The 21,354-nt window shown below is 46.2% G+C and overlaps 1 protein-coding gene across 7 annotated transcripts; it reads left to right on the forward strand.

Moving 5' to 3' along the window:
* Nucleotides 1-545: 545 nt before the first annotated feature.
* Nucleotides 546-16,023, forward strand: ROGDI (rogdi atypical leucine zipper). Of its 7 annotated transcripts, none has more exons than XR_014591186.1 (13): nt 546-615; nt 2,982-3,053; nt 4,722-4,804; nt 6,091-6,145; nt 6,615-6,695; nt 8,998-9,093; nt 10,358-10,456; nt 10,933-11,046; nt 11,781-11,830; nt 12,347-12,473; nt 12,969-13,137; nt 13,656-13,739; nt 15,877-16,022. XR_014591186.1 is itself a non-coding variant. In XM_083872558.1 (11 exons), exons 1-11 carry the CDS (start codon nt 574-576, stop codon nt 13,008-13,010), a joined length of 861 nt encoding a protein of 286 aa, XP_083728684.1. In that variant the 5' UTR covers nt 546-573; the 3' UTR covers nt 13,011-14,870. The 7 variants fall into 7 exon arrangements, 1 of the variants encoding a protein (XP_083728684.1); XR_014591190.1 differs by lacking the exon at nt 15,877-16,022 and adding an exon at nt 14,578-14,870; XR_014591185.1 differs by having other exon boundaries at nt 12,969-13,739; nt 15,877-16,023.
* Nucleotides 16,024-21,354: the final 5,331 nt, after the last annotated feature.

The raw sequence follows: 21,354 nt of genomic DNA on the forward strand, positions 1-21,354 counted from the left end.
CAGGAGGATGAAATGAAGTGCAGATGAGAGTGGGTTTCAGGTGCAGTGAGTTACAGGTGCCTGAGGAAGCCCTCCTTTTGAGCACTGACTTTAAAAGCAACAGAGAGGAAGTCGAGAGCTGTGCTTGACCAGGAACTGGAGCTGTCGGAAGCTTTCCCTACCCTGGGCATGAAGGATCATTCCCATCTCCCACCCCCAGGGGCTGATGTGGTGAAGGTGCATACTCTCACGTCTCGCTCTCAGTCCAGGCGTCGTGAAAGGGAATTCACCGACTTCTCTGCAAAGACCTCACTGCCAGGATAAAGGTATTTATTTTAAGAAGCGAGGAGACCTACACGCCTTCACTCGTTTCTGAGTATTGTTGCACGCAGCTGGATTTGATCCTGCCGATACGCGCTGGGCTGGGGGCGGGCGGGCCAAGCCCCCCTTGCCGCGGGACGGCCTCCGGGGCCGCGCCTGACGTCGCGCGCGGGGCCCCGCCCCTGCGGACGGCGCGGGGAAGCGGCGCTGCCCAATCAAGCGCCGCTGGGCCGCGCGCGCGCGGGTGTCAGGGGCGGGGCTGGCGCTGTCGGGATGGCGGCGGCCATGGCGAGCCAGGGCGAGCGGGCGGTGCTGGTGAGTCGGGCGGGCGCTCGGCGGGGCCAGGGCGCTCGGCAGCGGCGTCTCCCTTCGTATGACAGCACTGCCGGGCCCCCGCAGGCTCCTTTACGTTTGGTCGGGCTCGGGCGGGAGTCGCGGAATGGCGGCAAGGCCGTCCCGTGCACCCGGGTCCGGGCCGAGCGCTGTGCGGGGGCTGTCCGGGCCCAGCCCGAGAGCTGCCCAAGTTCCGCCCGTGCTGTCGGGCCAGGATTTCGGGCACCCTGTCGCCGCGTAGCTCTGAGGCCGCGGCCTCCTCCTGCTTCGCCCACCAGCGGCGCCGCTCCTCCGATGGGCGGGGTGGGTGGCAAGGCCGGGGCCGCCCTGCTCTCGGCACAGCGTGGATGTGCCCTTTAGCCTCGTGTCCCGCTGAGCCGCCCCGCACAGGGCGAGGGCCCGAGCCGCCCTGCTGCCCTGGTAGCAGCGGGGATCGCTCAGAGCAGTCGTTACTGTGGCCTTCCTGGGACAAGAGCTTCGAGGAATGAAATCTCCGGTCTGGAAAAGGGGTACAGAGATCCATCGGTCTGGGTGGAAAGCCACATAGGAAAATGGGTTTTTCTAATGTTATGGTTTAGAAGAGTATGACCAGCATTCCCCAAAAATACAACTGTGCAGTGCACAGATGTGCACGAACTTGACTTAGTCCATAATTAATGGGCAGGGGAAGGGAGATTTCTTGCTGTGACTAAAGGAAAGAAAAACACCAGTGGGTTTGAGTAAAAATACTTGCATGGTGCTGATGGGTGTTGAAAGTTTTAAAGGCATCTGCTACACCCATGGGATCACCTATAGGTTCTTTTGGGAACCTGGAGGAGGGCAGACATTACAGAGTGAAAGAGCTGTAGATCCATCTTCTCTCTGGTGATCAGTGACAGGATCTGAGGGAACAGTATGGAGCTCTGTCAGGGGAGGTTTAGGCTGGATATTTGGAAAAGTTTCTTCACCAAGAGGATCATCGGGCGCTGCAATAGGCTCCCCAGGGCAGTGGTCACAGCAACTTGCCTGACAAATTTCATGGAGGGTTTTGACAACACTCTCAAGAGCACGGTAGAATTCTTGGGGCTGTCCTATGCAGAGCCTACACTTGGACTTCATGATCCTTGTGGGTCCCTTCCAGTTAAGATTCTATGAATCAGAATCTACCGATTCTACGATCAGTATAATTCCCAGAAAGCCAAAACAGGATTAAAGGGTCAAAGTCAGTGGTCCTGCACCCAAACTGCTTTGAAGGGTAACAGAGAATCCTGCCTGGCTTTGTAGTGTGTGGCTACCTTGGATAAATGTTTGCTGAAACAAACCTGGCTTTGTCCTACTGGTTGTTGGGATAACTCTTGCATAAGGTGATGACACATCAGTGGGATGTTGTGTTCCTCATGGTGAATAACAACCATCTAGCAGAGAAAGCACAAGCTTAAAGTTCTGAGTTGACCGTAGCTTGCCTGTTTTTTTGTGGGCAACCTGCTCAGAACTTTCCCCCTGGAAATTTTTTCTTACAGGATGGCAAGTGGCAGTCTTTTCTTTGTCCCATGCTTACTTCTGTTCCCCACTTCTTTGATGACCTGCGTGTGGAGACTCATGGTTTAACATGAATATTAGATGTGCTTTGAGGGTCTGCTTTATATAGGCTTCTCTGTGGCAGCAGGTGATAGAGGCTCAAGGGCAGTGAGTCATCAGATCCAAACTTGTTCCTTACTGAATTTGCCCCAATGATGGGAGTGCCCAGCCTATGTCCTCCCCCACCACTCCCTTTTCAGTTTAACTTGTTTTGGTTTTAGACTGCTATTGTTTGGGGAAATGCTGGGAATGGGACAGGGGATGCTCATTTTCGTTTTTATTTTTCTTTCTCACCACCTGATTAGCAACAAATTGTCTGCAAGTTGATTCAGTTTTGCTTGTGCCAAGAGTTGGTAATGGATCTCCCTAGCTTTATCTTGGCCCATGATCTTACTTCCTCCCCTGACCCATTGAAGGATGCCGGGTATGGGTCTGGCAGCCAGGTGAACATCCATCCCAACAGCTTAAAAGGATGCCCCAGTTTTTGAAGCAGTAGTATTTTTACTTTGCTCTGAAAGTTGCATTCAATTCTAGGGTTTTTGGTGCAGTAATTTGTGCGAATGTTGCTTTCTTAAACAAAGTCAGGGCAAGAATGAGGACAGTTCATTGGACTGGAGATGTGGAGACTGAGATGTTTCAACAAATCAGGAAGAAATCTTTTGTTCTCCTTTATTTAAACAGCATGGAAACAGCAGTACACTTAGAGCTTAAATAATTTTTGCATGTGTCCGAGAGATTCGCTTCCAGTGTTTGATGTCTAGTGATTCCACTGCTTTCTTCCCATGACATAGGAAGAAGAATTTAAATGGCTTTTGCAAGAAGAAGTCCATGCTGTTTTGAGACAGCTGCAGGATATTTTGAAGGTGAGATTAATTTTGTCTGAGTTTTATGTTGTGGGTTTGTTTGACCTTCTGTCTAAGGAATGGTGATTGCTTTCCCCTGCAGGAAAAAAATTTTGATAGAGGCTGCACAGAAAGGTCATCCATGTATGTCCAGTTCCGTCCCCAGTGCTTGCTTGCCCTCTGCTCTTGAGGACTCCCAATAAAACTGATTTCCCCAAGAATGCTCTGTTCTTGAGCCTCTGCTGAGAGCTGCTTTGAAATGAAAAGGCACATGGAGGCAGCCAGACCTATCTGCCAGTCATTTTCCTTAGATATGAATATTTTCTGCAACAGAGAATATGGATCTGCCTGTAACTCTGACATGTGCTGTTGGAAGCAAGCAACATGGCCTTTAGCTGACAGTTGCTACTTGTGCAGTAGTTACTGGCATGTACTATCCTTGTTCAAAATCATCCTTTCCTCAACATGCTCACTCCTGTGCTGATACCTGCCCGTCAGAGGCCTGATGTTATCGTTACAATTCAGGACGGCTCATGTAACGACACGTACAACTCTGGTTCTTTAGAGGGTTTATAGCAAAGTTTATTGAAAGACTTTCAATTTACTGTTTATTTATAGTTTGTTGAAAGATATTTCTTTTTATACGGTGTTTTGGTACAATGAATAGGATTGGTCCTTTAGGGCACCACCTCTTTGTAAACATCTCTACCAGTAAACAAGTTGGAAAAACACCAAGTGTCAGGAGGAGGATATCTACAAGATTGTTTTGGGTTCCTCCTTATGATTTCCCAGGCCAGACTGAGAGAGTTCTGTACTTGGCTTTCCCACAGGCTTCAAGCTTCTGCCTGGAGCCTAAAAAGCCATGTTCTGACCTCTGTCAGTTCCCACACGTGTTCAGCTGAACCAGATGGGCAGCACTTTTCTCACCTTTCTCCAGCCTGAGCATGCACCGGGGGACTGACTCTTTGCCAAAGGGACTTGTGTGCACCAAGAATACAGAGTGTGTCTGCAGGGTCAGTGTTCAACAGGCCCAGCCTCTTCACACTCTCTGGTTTTGGGAGGTTATGGAGTGATGGAAGAGGAGGGCCAAAAATGTGGAGGTGAGGAGTAAGTGCCAGAGCATATACACGTGCCATAGTGCTGACTCAGAACCCCAGGACTGGAGTTGGTAGCAGGTGACAATAGACTGCAATACCTGTATATATAGTACCCGTTTTGAAGAATTTATTATAGTTTTGAGGGTGAAATGTGTAAAGGGCAGTCACCAAACATATAACCAGGTGGAGGACTGGGGAGGGCTGGTTTTCACTCCAGACTTCCTTCATGTGTAAAGCTCAGCTGTGATAAGGGGCAGCACCATGGGGCCTGAGGGTCTGCAGAGCTGAACTGTCAGGTGCTGCTCCTTCTGTGGGCAGCTTGGAGATCCTGCTGGCACTGCCCAGCTCCAGGGTGTGGGATTTCCAAATGCCTTTCACTATGGGTGGCATGCGCTGAGCCTTCTCCTGGGCTTCACCAGTTGTGCAGTAGGATGAAATCCAAGTGCTCTGCTTGGTGGACTTCAGGAGGCTGGCAGAGGTGACTGCTACATATTCAGCCACTCGCTGGTATCCGCATTATCTTTGTTCCTGCCTCATGGTGTGCTGGGCCCAGGCAGAAGCTCCTGCATTCACTGTGTCCTCTCTTGGGCAGGAGGCCTCCCACCGCTTTGCCTTGCCCACCAGTGGCTCTGGAGGAGCTTACAAGCAAGAGAACTTTGTTCTAAGCACATCAAGGTAAGTGGTGGTGGTCAGCGGGTCACTTCCCTCTGTAGCAAAGGGTCCTGAAAGATCTGTGGTGAAGGGATTTGCAGAAGCCCCGGAGTAATGGGTTTTCTTTAATGGGAGATTTTGCCTTGAGGAGAACAAACTAACTCTCACAGCAGGTAAAGGTAACAGTCTGTAGCTGTGCTCCAGGGCGGCCGGAGCCAGCTTTGTGCGGTTTCCTGCTGATGCCTATAATGTAGTCACTGATTCCTGACCACGTCCTTGTGTGTTAACTCAGTGCTGCAGGCAGTTTGCCAAAGGGCATTTTTCTGATTATGACACAGGGAGTTGCAGTTACAAGACCCGATTCTGTCCTTGGTTCAGTTTCTGACCCTGACTTTGGAGAAATCTTAACCTTTGTTTTCCTAAAATAGCAATAGTAAGTCTCCTTCACACAAAGCAAACTGAGGCTTGTGCAGATGGCACTATAGGTATGCAGTTCTTCTGAAACTGATATCCGTTTTTTGATCCTCAGTGTGGCCCTTGGTCTCAATAAATGCTCTGGCAGAGTTCACAAGGTTGTTGCAAAGCAGTTAACCTTAGTCATTAGGAATCTCAGAGCACTGAAAGGAATCATGCAGTAATTATGTACTAAGTTTGAAGGTTGTCTTCTTCAGATCTTAGTTAATTTAGTTTTCATTTGTTATTGTAAGGTGGATCTTGCAGTGTTGATCTAAAGAGTCTCTAATATAGTCAAGTGTAAGGCATGGGCCAACCAGGTGCTTCAGTCTTCTCCTCACACTGCTCATTGTATAGATGTGAGTCATCTTGCAGGACTTTTCAAAGGGTTTGGGATGTAGGGGTTTTATTTATTTGAGGTTGTGGGGTTTTACTTATTTAGGGTCTTTTTTCTTGGAATGGAGTGTGGTTTATAGCTTTCAGCTCCTGTAGGAATCATCTAGCACTCCAATGTCAGTAATTAATTTATTGTCTTGTGCTTGTGCCTACTAGAGCTGTTTGTAATAGCAACCAAATTGTTGACAGGCAATAAATGGAATAAGAATGGGATCAGAAATGAAGTTAATGTTTCAGGCGGAGCAGTTAGGGTGAGGTGGCCCAGAAGGAATATGACTGGAGTTTACCACTGGCGACTTGAAAGTTTGTGTGGTGTTCAGCTACCAGGCAGAAGTAGTATTCAGATCCTGGGCACAAGGAGCCCGTGTCGTCTACGCAGGACGAGGATGGGAGGTGTTAGGCTGGCAGTTTATAGGTGCCTCTTATGACATGTGTTGCCCAGATGTTTCTTCTCATTCCAGCACAGACCAGGTGAAAGGTGTGATGACGCTGCAGGGAGATGCACTGTGTCAAGCTGTGAGTACTTGTCACACTTCTTGCTTTGTTCTACAGGGAGGGAGGTCACCCTGGTTATGTATTACCAGTGATCAGTATTCTTTGTCAGTTCTGCCTAATTGGCCTAGATGTTTCACTAACCATTGGAATTTGTCAAGATCCAGAGTCTGACTTCCCCTTCTACCACCACCATGTGGTGGTGGGTGCTGTAGTCAACTTCCATTGGGATTCCTTGCCTTTACCACCTTTGTTGTGTAATAACAAGTTTCCTTGAGGACCTTCTAGGCCGAGGTTATGTGTCCTGCCTGGATCCTGATTTCACTCAATGCCTTTCAACCTATTCTTTGTACTAACATCATCCTGTGGAGGTTCTGGCTGTGCCAGGACTGCAGTTTGCCAGGATGGTCTGGGGGAAGGGAATGTAACCGCCAGCCCTTATCTTCTGCATACAGGCATTTCTTGCTCTCATGTGTTTGTTTCTTTTTTCAAGGATGTTAATCTGAAAATGCCCAGAAACAATCAGCTCCTGCATTTTGCATTCCGGGAAGACAAGCAGTGGAAATTGCAGCAGGTACCTGTTGGCACCCATCCATAGCCTCAGTGCTCTCTGAGCAGTAACTTTAGTCTTTCGAGAGAGACTGTTATGTCCATTCCACGTGAGCTACAGTGGTAAAAGCTAAGAGTGGAAGCAGGTGCAATTAAATCAGTTAAATTCAGCTGAGGTGCCTGGGTGGGCTCATTCCAGACGCACCAGTTGATCTGAAAGTTGTCTGCCTAGTAGTCATGATCCTTTAAAGGAATGCCCGAGGTGCCTGTGCCAGACTGTCCCATGTCACCCCAGGCTAGCAGGGCAAAGAGCAGCTTCTGGGGCTTTGCGTAGCTTGCTCTCATTCTCTTACAGATTCATTTGTTTACACTGAGAACAAATTATTGTGTTCTAGTAGTATGTCTGAGTTCCCTCGGGTTAGGAGTTAAAAGAATGCGGCTATCCAGAGCCAGAATCTTTTTCCCATAATTTTGCTGGGACATATCTGATTTCGGGACCTGACCTAGTATCTGAGGACTTGGTTTTCCTCAATTACTTTGTCACAGCCGAGTAGGTTGGAGGAAAATGGATTCAATGTATTTCCTTGTGCCATAGCTCAGGTTTTTCTAGGTGATGAGTGCATTTGGCATTGAGTGCAGTTCCCGAAGTCTGCTTTAGCAGTGGAAGCTCTACCTAGTAACTGTAGAAATCTAGAAAATTGTGTACTTGGGATATTAATCCCAAACTTGATTGAGTTTGCTTATGCCTTGCAACAAAGCAAGGAAGTTTTGGTGACAACACGCAGCAGTGCCTCCATTTTTGTGGCTGTTTTGTACTGCTGCCTAGTTGATAGACTTCTACCAGCTTTTATGAGAAACGACTTCCTTTATTTACTGGCGTTTTGTGTTCTAACTATGGAGTGTGAGTGCCTAAAGGATTGAGCACAAAAGCGTTTAAAGTGCTTATATGGTGATCTTTGGCCTGTCTGAATTAAAAATTAGCATCTCAAAGGAGTGTATTCTCTTAATGAATGATGTCAATTGGAGTTCTGTTTCTCTCTACAGAGTGAAGTCAGGGGTAAGAAGTTGTAACATAGGCACGTTTTTGAGGAATACAAGCGCAGGCACATATATTTTGAGGGAGTTGATTACCAAACAAAGCAAAATCAAGGGGGAACATGAATGAAGTAAACCATAGCGGCGGAGTTGGCATTGCTTGGTTGGGTAGTGGTGCCAGCAGGAGATTGGCTTGCTCAGAAGCTTCTGTGAGATGTAAAGGCTGGAGGTGGTGATGCTTGGAGGTGCACAAATACCTGCAGTCTCTCTGCAGTCTAACAGTGGACTTACCATTGTCACTCTTTTCTCTGTGGCCTCTAATGCAAGAGCTTTCTAAGAGCAGGGCTGTTCTGTGTTCTCTGAGCTCTGCATTAGAAGGAACCAGAACCAGGTGTATCCCAGGGATGCTTCTACAAGGATGTACAGCTGGGAGCTGTGACTTCTGAAGGGCATTGTAAATACATGAAACTACAGATACCTCAAGCTGTGTTGCTCATCTCCCAGCAGAAACTTCTCGTACAGGCTTCTCTGCTTAGCTGTTCCATTTGCACCCTGTAATTTACCCCTTGGGCTTGTTTTTCAATTTTTGTGCTGCTGCCTGAAACTGAACACAAGTCAGCTTCTCCCAGGGCCATTGTCTTCCTCTGGTTTATCCTTGCTCCCATGCAAGCAGGGATACACCTATCATCCTTGCTTTTTATAACTATGTTCCTCTTGCTTGAGGGGAACTCCAGCCAGCTGTGTCCCGAGTCTGGTCCAGTCCCACACAACGGCACAGCTTCTTGGTGCTAGAGATAACTCTTCATCCCAACAATTTTACTTTAGAAGGACTCTGGGATACTGACAGAGACACTGTATTAGAAATAAGTGCTTGCTGCTCATTGATGTAGTTTGTTTTAACTCTGATAGGATGAAATCATTGTTCATGATGCTAGAGCTGGCTACTGTGTATGCCATTAGCGGTGAGAATTCCTACCAAGCGGTTGTGGCCAGAGTGCTCCCAGGATGAGAGTGCCTGATGTCACTTCAGGACAGGAGCAGTGTTTGTACTAACAATCCAGGTTGTAGCTGTCAGACTGTTCTGTATCTCCAGTCCATGAGTGGAGAACCCAGTAATGCTTCTGGGCAGCAGTGGTAGGTTTGTGTTAAATAGTGTCTGACATTTCGACAGGGCGTTGCATTTGACAAGATACCATTCTTAAGGTCAGTGGGATAATTGGGGAAACCTTTACTTCCCAGCGTGTGTTACCGTGGAGTGTTTCTTTCATAGGGCTGCATTTGTACCTTTGCAGATCCAGGATGCTAGAAACCATGTGAACCAAGCCATTTACCTGCTTATGAACAGAGATGTGAACTACCAGTTCAAAACAGGCTTGGAGGTGCTCAAGGTGAGGAGAAAGCCCCTGCTGCTTGGGTAGGAACATGCAACTTTCTTCCCTCGGTTTGTTGTTTTAAACACAGTTAATGCACATTACTGTCTGAGTCTCTTAGTGGAAACAGACTTCACAGTTGTATCCATGTCAGGAAGTGTCCACGTGACCTCTTATTTTATATGAATCTGTACTAGTTTAGCATTAGTAACAGAGCTGTACATCCTGATGAATAGTAATCTGAGCAGTCAGTGTCCTGTTACCAGTGATAATCTGGGAGGATATTCCTTGATCTTCTATGGACGATGATGTCGCATAACTTACTCTCTCTGTTGATCAGTGCTGCTGGTGAGAGCAGCGGCGAGGCAGCCATCAGTAAACAGAAGATGACAGTACTCATGATTTACTGAAAATCTGAAAGTGACTTCTCTCTTACCAGTAGTATTTTCTGGGTTCTAATACAGAGCAGCTGTTGCAAGGCAGTGAAGCTCAACCTTCTGCTTGGAAATGCTCTCTGAAGGCACCAGAATTTCAGCTTGCTCATTAGAATCCATCACAACATTAAACATGAGAAAACTCAACCTTTTTAGTTTCTCTATGGGCAAAGGCTGCTCATAGGAAGAAACTAGGTAATAAAACTATTTCCTTCTCCTTTCAAGTGGAAGTAAGGGGAGATGTTAGTCATAATAACAAAGTGCCTTCATCTTAGCAGTAATGAGCTCTCTAACAGACATGTTGCTTCCCCCTTTATTCTGGAAGATGAAGTCTGCCTGAATAGAGCCTTTGAACTGTGGATTCTGGTAGGATTGGCCTCAGTGAGCTGGTTCTTTTTTTCTACTGCCTTGCTCATAGATGGTTATGAACAGAAGGAGCCCATGCAGCAGTTGTACCTGTGATGTGGGAGTGGGGAGATGGAGAATGCAGCTTGTATTTTCTTTAATGCCTGTTCTTCTGAAGAGCTGATGATGAGCTTGTTGATGACTGTGTGGCATCAGTAATTGATCTTATGTTGGCTTGATGTTCTTGTCATGAAGAGCTGTTCTCATCAGTCTCTGGTATTGAACATTCCTGACCTGTCTTATAAATCTCTGATGGTGGTAACAGTTGAATTGCATTTTTGTGGGAGCCACCCTTTTCCAATAAGTTCCTGAATTCCTGGATGGATGAGGAGTAGTGGCAATTGTTGTTTTAACACTTGAAGGAAGTTGTAGGATTCTCCAGCACGCTGTCCAGAGCTGTCAAGGAATCACACTCACCAGTGGTTCTGTACATTGTCTTGTAGCTTATGGATGCTGTGATGTTGCAGCTCTCCAGAGCCCGAAATCGGCTAACCACTCCTGCCACTCTGACGCTACCAGAAATCGCCTCCAGTGGTCTCACAGTAAGTATGTGGTGATCTAGATCTCTATACAGACCTGGTAGCGTTACAACAGTTTGGATACTGGTTTGCATCCTGGTGAAGTGGGTTTCTGAAGTGTCTTCTGAGGCAGAACTGCAAGTGCAAATCCTGAGTGGTTTTGGCTGGTCTGTATCTTCCTGTGGGAATGCAGATGACTTGGGCATGAGAACTCTGGTTCTCTGAGAGTAAGTTCTGTTCTCTGCCCAAGAGTCTTGTCCAGGGATGATATGCCCTTGTCAACACTACTTCATCCTCTCTTGTCACTGTCATGCACATACCATTTAATCAACAGCAGCGAGAGCAGCAATCGTTGCCTGCAGCTGCTCAGTCTTTGTTTCTCTCCTAATGATTTTTTTTTGCCGTGGGATAATTGTAGTGTGGCTTGGGAAAAGGGAATGATTTCCCGGCATTAGAAATTATGATCCTTTCACTGACAAAGAAACTAATTTTCTTGCCAGAAAATGTTCACCCCTGCGCTGCCTCCAGACATCCTTGTGAATTTCTATATTAACCTGAACAAGCTGTGCCTCACTGTCTACCAGCTCCATGTGCTGCAGCCCAGCACAACCAAGGTGATGCCTGCTATCTCATGAGCCTTGTTTAGTTTCCTCTCCTTACCTCCCACTGTGAGGAGATCACCTGCTACCTGGTGCAATGTTATGTTAATAAGATAATGCAGAAATAAGTTCAGCTGCTGCTATGTGTCTGTGTTTACTCTGCTGCACACAGAACACTGGCTCTAAGTCTAGTTTGGGGCATGGCTGCTTAGCCTAGAAGAACATACCAGTGCTCTGGAGTAAGCCATTTTTTACCAAATACTTTATATGTAGTTTGATAATTTAGTGTAATTTTGGAAGGACATAGTTGCATTGATCCAGTTTACATCAGGGTAGCGTCTTGGGTTTCCTAATGGAGTTTTGATGGATACTTCTGCTTCACCTGTAGCGTGGGTCAACTTGATGTCCTGTAAAAACAGCATCAAACTCTTAAATTTTATGAAATGCGGTCCTTCCATAAGGAAGATTTTCTCAAAACTCAATTTTTTGTTTTTCTTCTCGATCTTCTCATCTTATTTCTGTAGTGATAAAATTTGTAGCTACATTGAACTCAGCCAATGTGTAGAATTTCTTTCATGAAGGAGCAGGAAGGGTTTTAACAAAAGAGATTCCATATTGATAGAGTGTCCAGGCAAATAGAGCATGGGTGTTTCTTGATGTCAGGCTGCTGAAAATGTAAACCTTAAATGTCTTTCTTTTAAGTGGTTTGTTAATCACATCAAAATCCTTATTACCTTTTCCTTCTCTAGAACTTCAAGGCTGCTGGAGGGTCTGTTTTGCACAACCCTGGGGCCACATTGTAAGTACAGTCAATACAAGGGTAGTGTACGTGGATAGCAGGTGTTGGTATGTCTTGTGGGTGAAATCCAAGCAGCTGCGTGCAGTTTCCATTGTAGCATCTCCAAAGAGGAGAAGCTGCACTGAGTCACTTGCTGTACCTGTGAATGCTTTGTTTTATCTCCAGAATGACTTGGTCCTAAAGGCCAAAATATGTGAATTTCCAGGATTCAGCCCATCTAGACAGTGCCATGAGTATATCTAAAGATGAGAGTTTACAACAAATATGAGTGTTATTGGCATTGCCATCTGCATTCCCTGCCTCTGTGCCTGTCTGGAATGAAGTGAAGTTCCTACCTTCAACCCTTAGGTTAACTATAAATCTGGTCAGAGGTGGACTTCAGTGTTTGCATTCTCTAACTTTGCCAGGTGCTGATTTAAATGTGATAGAAACCATCATAATCTCTCTATGGGAATGTAGGACAGTTGAGTTCTATGCTGTTGTGTGTGAAGCTGTGCTCTTTTCCCCCACCTCCAGTGAGTTTGGCAGCCAGCGATATGAAGTCAGCCATGTCCATAAAGTGGAATGTGTTGTCCCGTGGTTAAATGATGCCCTTGTCTTCTTCACAGTTTCACTGCAGCTTTGCCAGCAACTGAAGGACAAGGTAATGGTCTTGAAAAAGGGGCTTTGTTTTTAACTCAGGATTTGGAGAGGACCACAGATCTGATGTGATGTTATTCTGTTCAGCTTGCTGAAAATAAGGGATGAGTCAGTGTTCTGGAGCCAGGGAGCTGGCTGGCACTGCCTAGCAAACAGCCGTAGTACAAGTAGAGTGGTGTGGCAGATGTCTGCTGAGCTGGTGGCTAGATGGAAAGGAGCGAGTAGACGCTTCTGTGTTCTCAGTCATGAAGTGGATGAGAGGAAACAAGCAGTCTAGATTCCAATAGATCAATGCTCAGTTCCAGCTCTGCACCTGCCACCTTGAGCAAATAACTTTGTACTGCTCCTTGAGGGACAGCAGCAGCAAACCTGCCTTGCAGTGGTGCAGTGCTGAAGTGTGTAATGCTGTGAAACTAAGTCCTCCCTCACACATTATGTGCTCTTTTTTTTGTGGTCCAGGAGGTATAGGAACTTACCTGCTTTTGTTCTTGCTTTCCAGATCTCCGTTTTCTCCAGTTACTGGAACTACAGGCCATATTAATTCTCTGTGGAATGATCTAATCCTTTACTGTACTTCCAGTGTATCTCTCTGTTCTCTCATGCCAGCTGAGTCCAGGTCAGCTTGAGGAGTTCTGGCATTCACTGCCAGATGCCGTGCACAGAGCAGGGTCAGTGTACCCAGAGACACAGCTTAAGTAGCCTTGTCTGGGATTGCTGCATAAGCAGGGCCCCAAGTAGTGCTGGGTGGTTGGCAGGAGCTTCCACTGGTCCCTCTTGTGCATTGTGGGGCTCACACTTCCCAAGCTCCTGATGAGTTACACAGGTCTGCTAAAAGGGATAGATGCTCTGGACCACCCTCACTAACTAGATCTGTGCATTGTGCTGTAACTAACTCCTCGACTGTGAAGTAGCTAGGAAGGCGGTAAAACAGACTAATTTAACACACCTCTTAAAAAGTAGGGCATGTTGCTCCATAGAGTGAAATATATTTCTCTTACCTGGTCCAGCTGGGCTTATAACTAACCCTGAGTGACTCCCTCACCTGCCTGTTCTGCCCATTCCCATGTTAGTGTTTCCCCTTTGGGGATGCTCCTACTTGCTGCTATTTGAATTCTTTCACCCCTCATCCAGTATCAATGTGATTATTTTTTCCTAAGCCCTAGTTGGGCCAATTGGTCTTTTCCAGGTTTAGTATCTTGTTTTCACTGCCAGCCTTTGAAGTTGCCTTGGTGTACCTTGTGCAGTCTTTCATCTTGTCATTAAACGCAACGTGAGTACCACATTGCTACTATGATTTGCTGCCTATGGATGCTACAATGTGCAACTCATCTCTTTAGCCACTGCTAACTGTGAAATAAAGACCTTCCTACCTGCAGTGCTTATGTGAGGTGTGAAAGAGTGAATATCTGAGATTCTGTGCTCTCTCACGAGTGAGTGGTTGTTCTTGGTTATGCGTGCTGGATTGTCTTTTGCATTACTGGGAAGGACGGTAGTGGAGGCACTACTAGCTGGGCAGCTCTTCAAAGGCTGAGCCTGTTTGTGTAGCCTCAACCCAATGCTGTCTGATACTTGAATACTACCTTGTCTCGGTTTGAAAGACAGATATCTGCTAAGGAGGGGCAGGGCCTCCCTTCAGAATGGAGAATTCAAATCCTCTCCCTCCAAATTATTGTAATTTAGAAAATTAAAGGGGCTTTCAGACAGATGTATGGGAATAGGAATAACAGTTCTTTACTAGTATGTATAACAAAGCAAACAAAAACAGCTACAGCATTAATAACATAACATAACAGTACCAAGAACTTTGAGGACTTTGCTTCACAAAACCCAGGGGAGTTCGATCTCGGTGCAAGACTCCGAGAGCACCAGGCTGGACTGGTGGAAAGTCCCGGGCTGGTAACTGGGATGGCAGGATGTCCCGGCAGGGCAGGGGGGTGCAGGGTCACACTGAGCAAAAAGAGCAGTGCTGAAGAAGCCACAAGGGCAGGACAGGGCTGGCCCAGCTCCAGCAGGACAGGCAGAGACGCTCAGAATTCCAGGGCAGGTGAGCAGATGATGGTAGATTTCCCAGGACCGGACTTTCTGATGACAATGAACTCCTCCCGCAGCAAGCAACAAGCCTGGCCGTGCTGTCTCCGATGCCAAGAGCAAGAGAGTGAAGCTGCCTCCGGTCTGCTCTTTTCCTGCCCCAAAAACTCATATTATGTCCCGCTCTGAGAGAAACTCCCAAACAAAAGGAGAGTAGCCAGGTGCTACAGCTCCTCTCCTTTGTGCCCTTGTTCTGCCTGAGTACCTATAAGCACCCAGTAGTTAGTTTCCTAGCAACTTTATGGGAAAAACTCTGTAAGTTAAAAAAAAAAAAAAAAAAAAAAAAAAAAAAAAAAAAAAAAAAAAAAACAAATCTAACCCCCAACATACCTGAAGTAGTTTTTCAAACATACCTTGAACGTCACATTTGGAAGAGGCTATGGGCACTCAGACTGGGGTGGGTTGACTCATAGAGTCATTCAGAATATCTCTGGCAGAGTGGGAAGTCCCCAGGTCCCTGTTCAGGATCTTCTCAGGAAGATCCACATGGCTTGCCCTCATGGCTCTGTTGCCCTTGGATGTCTTCTACAACCTTCTCATACATCATTTTGTGAACACCAAATTCAATTCACTGCACTGTTAATCACATAAATCCCATTAAAACTTAAATCCCAGCCTAGTTGCTGTTCCTTGGCCACAATGGGCCGGTTCTTTCCTGCCTTGGCACATGTGGATGCTCATCCAAAGTGAGCTTCCTCCTAAAACAGAATTTGCTTCCAAGCAAAACTGGGAACTGTCTAGAAAACCTTATTTTCTGGGAGGCATTGGGTTTGTTTTGCCTATCACTGCATAACCCAAGATGCTCCTGGATCTCTATTAGGCAATGGCCTTAGGGGAGAGCTGCATTTATTTAATTTTGTCTCTTAGTTTACTTAATTATGTTTTATTTTTTACTTTTTGATTTTATATATTTTTTAATTTCTAACTTTTTGATTTTTGTATTTTTTATGTCAAATATTGTATTATGGTTAATGTTTTCATGGTTTGGGTTTTTTTTGTATTTTTACAATGTTTTTGGTTTATTTCTTTTTATATTTTTAGTCTATTTTTTCTTTATTACTATTTAAAATCTTAATTACTCTTAAAATTTTTAATTTATGGATATAATTTCATTTTAAAAATTGGTATTATTTTGTATTTTAATTTTTTATTATATTTTTTTTTTAATTTTAGGTTTTATTTCTTTCATTTCTTTAACTGTTTTTATAACTTTTGAGTTTTTGTTTTAAACTTTGATTTGATTTGTTTTATTTTATATTAATTTTTTTTTCGTGTTTTCTTTGTTCCTTTTTTTTTTCTTACTCTTTTTTCCCCCTGAGTATGTGGCAGGTTGGCTGTTGGCAAGGAAGAAGTTGAAAAATAACCTCGCTGGACGTCTGGATATAATTGAGAGCACAGTTAGCAAAAATCCTCTGTATTTTCTGCTAAATTAAAAACCTGAACAGAGAAAGCTGTGAACACTGTGGTGCCTTTTTTTTTTTTTCCTTTCAACCCCTTAACAGGTCTCATTCTCCCCATGCACAGTATTGCCAGCAGTAACGCGATGTCGAGGTTTATTTCAGAGGCAGTAAAACAAACTTTATTACAAAATTTTATTTTGTAACTCTCCAAACCTCCTTGTTTATTAGCCAAGAAATCCAAAACTAAGCAAACAAAAAGAAACCCAAAACAAAATCCCCCACAAACAACCCCCCTGTCCCCCAAAGCATGCAGAAAGAGAAAATATGCCCGTATTATTTTAATAAAGATTCAATATTTACCCCTTAGAAAACTAGGGTAATTCAATTCTAATTAACTGTGGTTCTGATGTGTTATAGTTTAAAATATCAAGAAGTAAACACAAATTAAAAAAAAAAAAAGAAAAACATAAGTAACAAAAAGAGAACTATGAAATATGAAAAATAGTATCAATAGCTATACTATATATTATTACATGTTCCATATATTATAATATGTAAAATATACCTAATATAATGTACATGATATAATAGATGAATTGTAATGATTAATAGAAATATCAAAATAAGAAATAGAAGAAGTCTTGAAATATAGCCTAAAATGAAGGGGTTTTTGGTTTCAGTTTGGTTGATGGCAGGGTTCTCGTAGTTGTGGTTGGGGGTCTTTTGGGGCATTTATTTTAGGGGATGTTTGGAAGAGGATATTTGGCCACGTTCTTTTTGCCCCCGCTCCCTGCCGGTGGCCGGGACGCGTAGTAGTGCGGCAGTGCTGCCACCGTGTGGATAAAACGCAATACTGCAGCTTTCCATTGCCTGGCACCGGGCTGTGAAATGTGAGGCAATGCTGCCATGCTGTGGATAAAAAGCGGTACTGCAGCTCTCCCCCGAGGCATGTAGCAGCCCTAACTGTGACCTGTCCGGCAATGCTGCCACCGTGTGGATAAAAAGCGATACTGCAGCTCACCACCGGGCTGTGAGCTGTGCGGCAGTGCTGCCACCCTGTGGATACAGAGCGGTACTGCAGCTCTACATCTGGCCGATCTGTAAGGCAATGCTGCCATCCTGTGGATAAAGATCGGTACTGCAACTCTCCCCCCGCGCCCGTCCCGAGAGCTGTGCGGCAGTGCTGCCATCCTGTGGACATGCAGCGGTACTGCAATTCTCCCCCGTGCCGGTACGCGAGGAGCGCAGCAGCCCCGGGCTGTGAGCTCACGGGCAGTGCTGCCGCCCGAGGACCGAAAGATCACGGCCAAAAAGGAGGGAAAAAAAAAGAGGGGACCCAGGACACGTGGCAGCCGTCTGCCTGCACGCGACCCGGACCACGGAGCCGCCCGGGAGCGATTTTTCCGCGGCATACGCAGGTGCGTGGACACGGGATGGGGGCTGAGCGGCGCCAGGGCAGTGTCTGGGCAGTCGATGTTGTCAGGCGCTTGTGCGAGCAGCCGAGGGGGACATTTGGGGAGGGTGCCACAACCAAGATGGCGGCGCGGCTCGCGGCGCTCGACCTTCTAAAGATGGCGGGGAAAAGGGCGGGAAAAATGAGGACCCCCGCATGTGTGTCTATCAGACTGCCTGCACAAAAATCCCGACCACGGCGCCGCCCGGAGACAATTTTCTGTGGCGTGTCCAGGTGTAGGGTCACGGGCTGTTGGTTCAGCCGCGCTGCAGGCGGGTTCAGGTTACTCATTTTAGTCAGGCGCCTATGTTAGACACCTATAGGGGGCCTTAAGGGGCGCCACAACCAAGATGGCGGCCCGGCTCTCTGCTCTTGACCTTCTAAAGATGGCGGCGGGGAGGGGCGAAAGTGACGTAATGCTCTCTGCCTCCAAAAAAGGCGAGGTGTGACGAAAATGACCGAGAGTTGCCGAACAGCCGAAAAGAGCCGACGGCTGACGGAAATCACCGAGAATAGCCGAACAGCCGAAAAGAGCCGACTGCTGACGGAAATCACCGAGAATAGCCGAACAGCCGAGAATAGCCGACGGCTGACGGAAATCACCGAGAATAGCCGAACAGCCGAACACGTCCGACTTTCCCCGAACGAGCCGCGCCCGCCCGAGCCGGGGGCAGTGTCCGCCGTCACTGCCGCTTCCTCGGCGGGCCATTCCAAGGCGGTGTCGGGGCCGCTGCCGATCCCCCGGCGGGCGGGCGGGCGGGACACGCTGCAGCTGTGCCCGGAGCTGGAGCCGAGCCGGGGGTTCCCGGGGAAGGCGGCAGGAGAAGCCGGTAAAACGCCCGGAGTGCTCGTGTGGCCCCGAGAGCCCCCAGAACATTGATTTGGGGGGGTCTGTGCCAGCCGCTTGTGGCCTAATGGAGAGGGATTTCTCACAAGGACACGCAGTGAGATGGACAAGGGGAAGGGCTTCATCAGGATGAAGGGAGGCTGAAACGACGCGGAAAGAACTCCACAACTAATCCGAGTTGTTAGAGCGGTTTGTATTTATTGACGTGGGGAATAATTTTATCAAAGACACGCATACCCCCCGGGGCATTTGTCCTCTTTCTTATTTTCTGAGGTTTTACATATTCATGATATCTTACAGACTTTCTTCATACATAGTTTTTTTTTGATCTTGCTTATTTTCGTTTGATATGGTAATCACTTTATGCTTTTCTGGGCACGCTCAGTGTTTAGTGGTGGTGGTCTCCAGGCCGTGGTGGGTTTTTTTTTAATTCATTTTTTCACCTTTATCTTTCTCATGTGTGCTTTGGCTTTTTTGGCACAATTTTAAGAGAACGTATTGTTTTAGAGTCTGTGTTCTTTTCTCTATTTGTGCTCTTAATGCTGTTATTCTGTTGTTTAGGTTCTTGTAGTTCATTTTCTGATTGTGCTGAAGGTTTCATATTTTTAATGTTTAAATATATGCAAAAAAAGTAATAAGCACAGTATTACTAAATGCTGTCTTATGTATTTTAAAATACTACTTGGAATATATTCTATTATACTGTATATGCTCTTTAATTTACTATAAAGGATTAGTTGTGATTTTTCAGTTTATGCCTCAGAGGCCGGTTTGGATTAAATATCAGGAAGGAATTGTTCCCTGGGAGGGCGGCGGGGCCCTGGCACAGGTTCCCCAGAGAAGCTGTGGCTGCCCCTGGATCTGGTGGAAGGTGTCCGTGCCCTGGGTGGGGCTGGAATGGGATGAGCTTTCCCTTCCACAGTTCAGTGATTCTGGTGGTCTGGCTGAGGTCAGTCAGCCTGAGGGGCTGTTGCAAATTCAGGCTGGAAGTTGAGTGCTTGTAATTTACACAGTGTAAAGCAAGAATGAACGGTTAAAAAAATTCTGATGCATGATTTTTTTAATGTAAAAAGCAGGGGGAGAGATGCTTTCTTTTATTTTCTTCTGATTCAATTGTATTTCTCACTTACAGCACAGTAGAAACCCTGTTCTGCTCTGGCTGCTGAAGGACACTGCAGCATCTTCAGGTGCACCTGAAGGGATCTCGACACCGAGAGAGATTTGTTGTTTCAGTATTGACCCTGTTGAAAGGTGAACACAGAATGTCCATGGGTCACCCTGCCAGCTCCACTTGGCTCAGCAGGCATCGCAGGGAGGGCCCTCCTGTCATCTCTCTGGTGAGTCTGGAGGTGGGTTTTTCTGCTGCTCTGGGGCTGTGCTGGGACCCCTCAAATTCCAGTCAGAGGTGCTGGGCACTGCTGGGCCTTGGGGACACCACTGAGAGGCGGCTGCTTTGGTTCTTAATACCTGGAAATCCATGGATTGCTGGGTGATTTCCATAAGTTCTCCTATTTTGTAGGAGCTGCAGGGTGAGGTCAGCATTCTGAGGGAGGCCCTGGCAAAGCTGCCGAGGAGAAGGAACACGGAGCATCCGGGGGCTTCTCCCACCTGAGTTTCTCCTGGAGCGTGCTGCGTGTCATGCTGGATGTTTAACCTGGCTTTGGGGTGTTCTCCTGCAGTCCCAGCTCCAACTGCTGCCCCTGAGCCGAGGCCGTGCTGTGTCCCGGCACTAAACCCGGCAGGTGGGTCCTGCTTTTCCAGCCCTTTAATCCCACGGGCAATCCCAGATTCCCGGAGCTCCCCTGGGCCCAGCCTGGACTCGCTCCCTGGGAGCTGCACTTCAGTCTGCCTGAACCAAGGACCTCCTGTTTGAAATTTTATTCCTGCTGTTTTTCCTCTTGCAGGTAGTTGGCAAAAAAGGAGAGAGCCAGTGGGAAGTGGAGGCACTGGAAAGCCTTATCCCAGTGCAGGGTTCCCACTTTTCTCTCTGACTCCTGGAGAAATGCCTGACCATAACCAGAGACTGTCAGTTTGATTTCCTGCCCTTTACAGTAAATTGTTGCTTTCAGCTGGTTTGTGTTCCTGGTGTCATCCTCCTCCTCCTCCTCCTCCATGGATTTGTAAATAGAATTCCTGACTTTTGCTGAGTGGAATTTTGTTATTCCAGCAATTGTGGCTCTTTGGTTCCACTGAAACTTCCCATCTCTGCTGGGAGTTTCATCTGTCAAATCCAAGTAAGATTGGCGTTTCTTTGGGTTGTTACTCCCACAAACTAGAGATCATTCTGGAATAGGAGTAAATTGGCATGTTTAACTCCCTCTTCCCTTGACAATCAGAGCAGAGGAAGCAGATTTGAAATCATCATTCCATGGACTTCCACAGACTTCCTGACTGTTCCAAAAGTTTTCCATGTTAGAAATTCCTGAGCTTGTTTTCCAGGCAAGCTGGGAGTTGGATATTATTCCTTCCTTTTATTTGATGTTTTTCCTCTCTCTGATTTTAGTAAGGCTATATTTTTTTTTCCTATTTTCTATCCTAATTGGAATTTTGCTAATTCTTAGGGGACATTTCCAAGGAAATTTCCCCAATTAAGGTTGGTAAATCAGGAATGTGTCAGCACCATATCCACAGAATTCTGGGAATTCCCAGGAAAACTTGTAAAGTGTTTAATTGCCTTGATTCATCTCGTTTTCAAGTTCAACTGAGTGTGTTTTTAATTACATAAGTTCCATTAAAACTTAAATCCTGGCCTAGTTGCTGTTCCTTGGACACAAGGGGGTGGTTCTTTCCTGCCTTGGCACATGTGGTTGTTCATCCCAAGTGAGCTTCCTGCTAAAACAGAATTTGTTTCCAAGAATTTTCTAGAAAACCTTATTTTCTGAGAGGCACTGGTTTGTTTTCCCTATCCCTGCCTAATCAAGAAAGCTCCTGGGGCCTGTGTTAGGCAGTGGCATGAGGGGAGGGCTGTGTTTATTTAATTTCGTATTTTATTTTACTTATTGTTTATTTTTTTTTAAATTTTTTATTTTTGTATTTTATGTTAAATATTGTATTGTGGTTAATGTTTTAATATATTTTTTGTTTTGTCTTTTTAAAA

The sequence above is a fragment of the Zosterops lateralis genome, assembly GCF_965231275.1.
Source record: "Zosterops lateralis genome assembly, chromosome: 15".
In the NCBI taxonomy this organism is placed as follows: Eukaryota; Metazoa; Chordata; class Aves; order Passeriformes; family Zosteropidae; genus Zosterops; species Zosterops lateralis.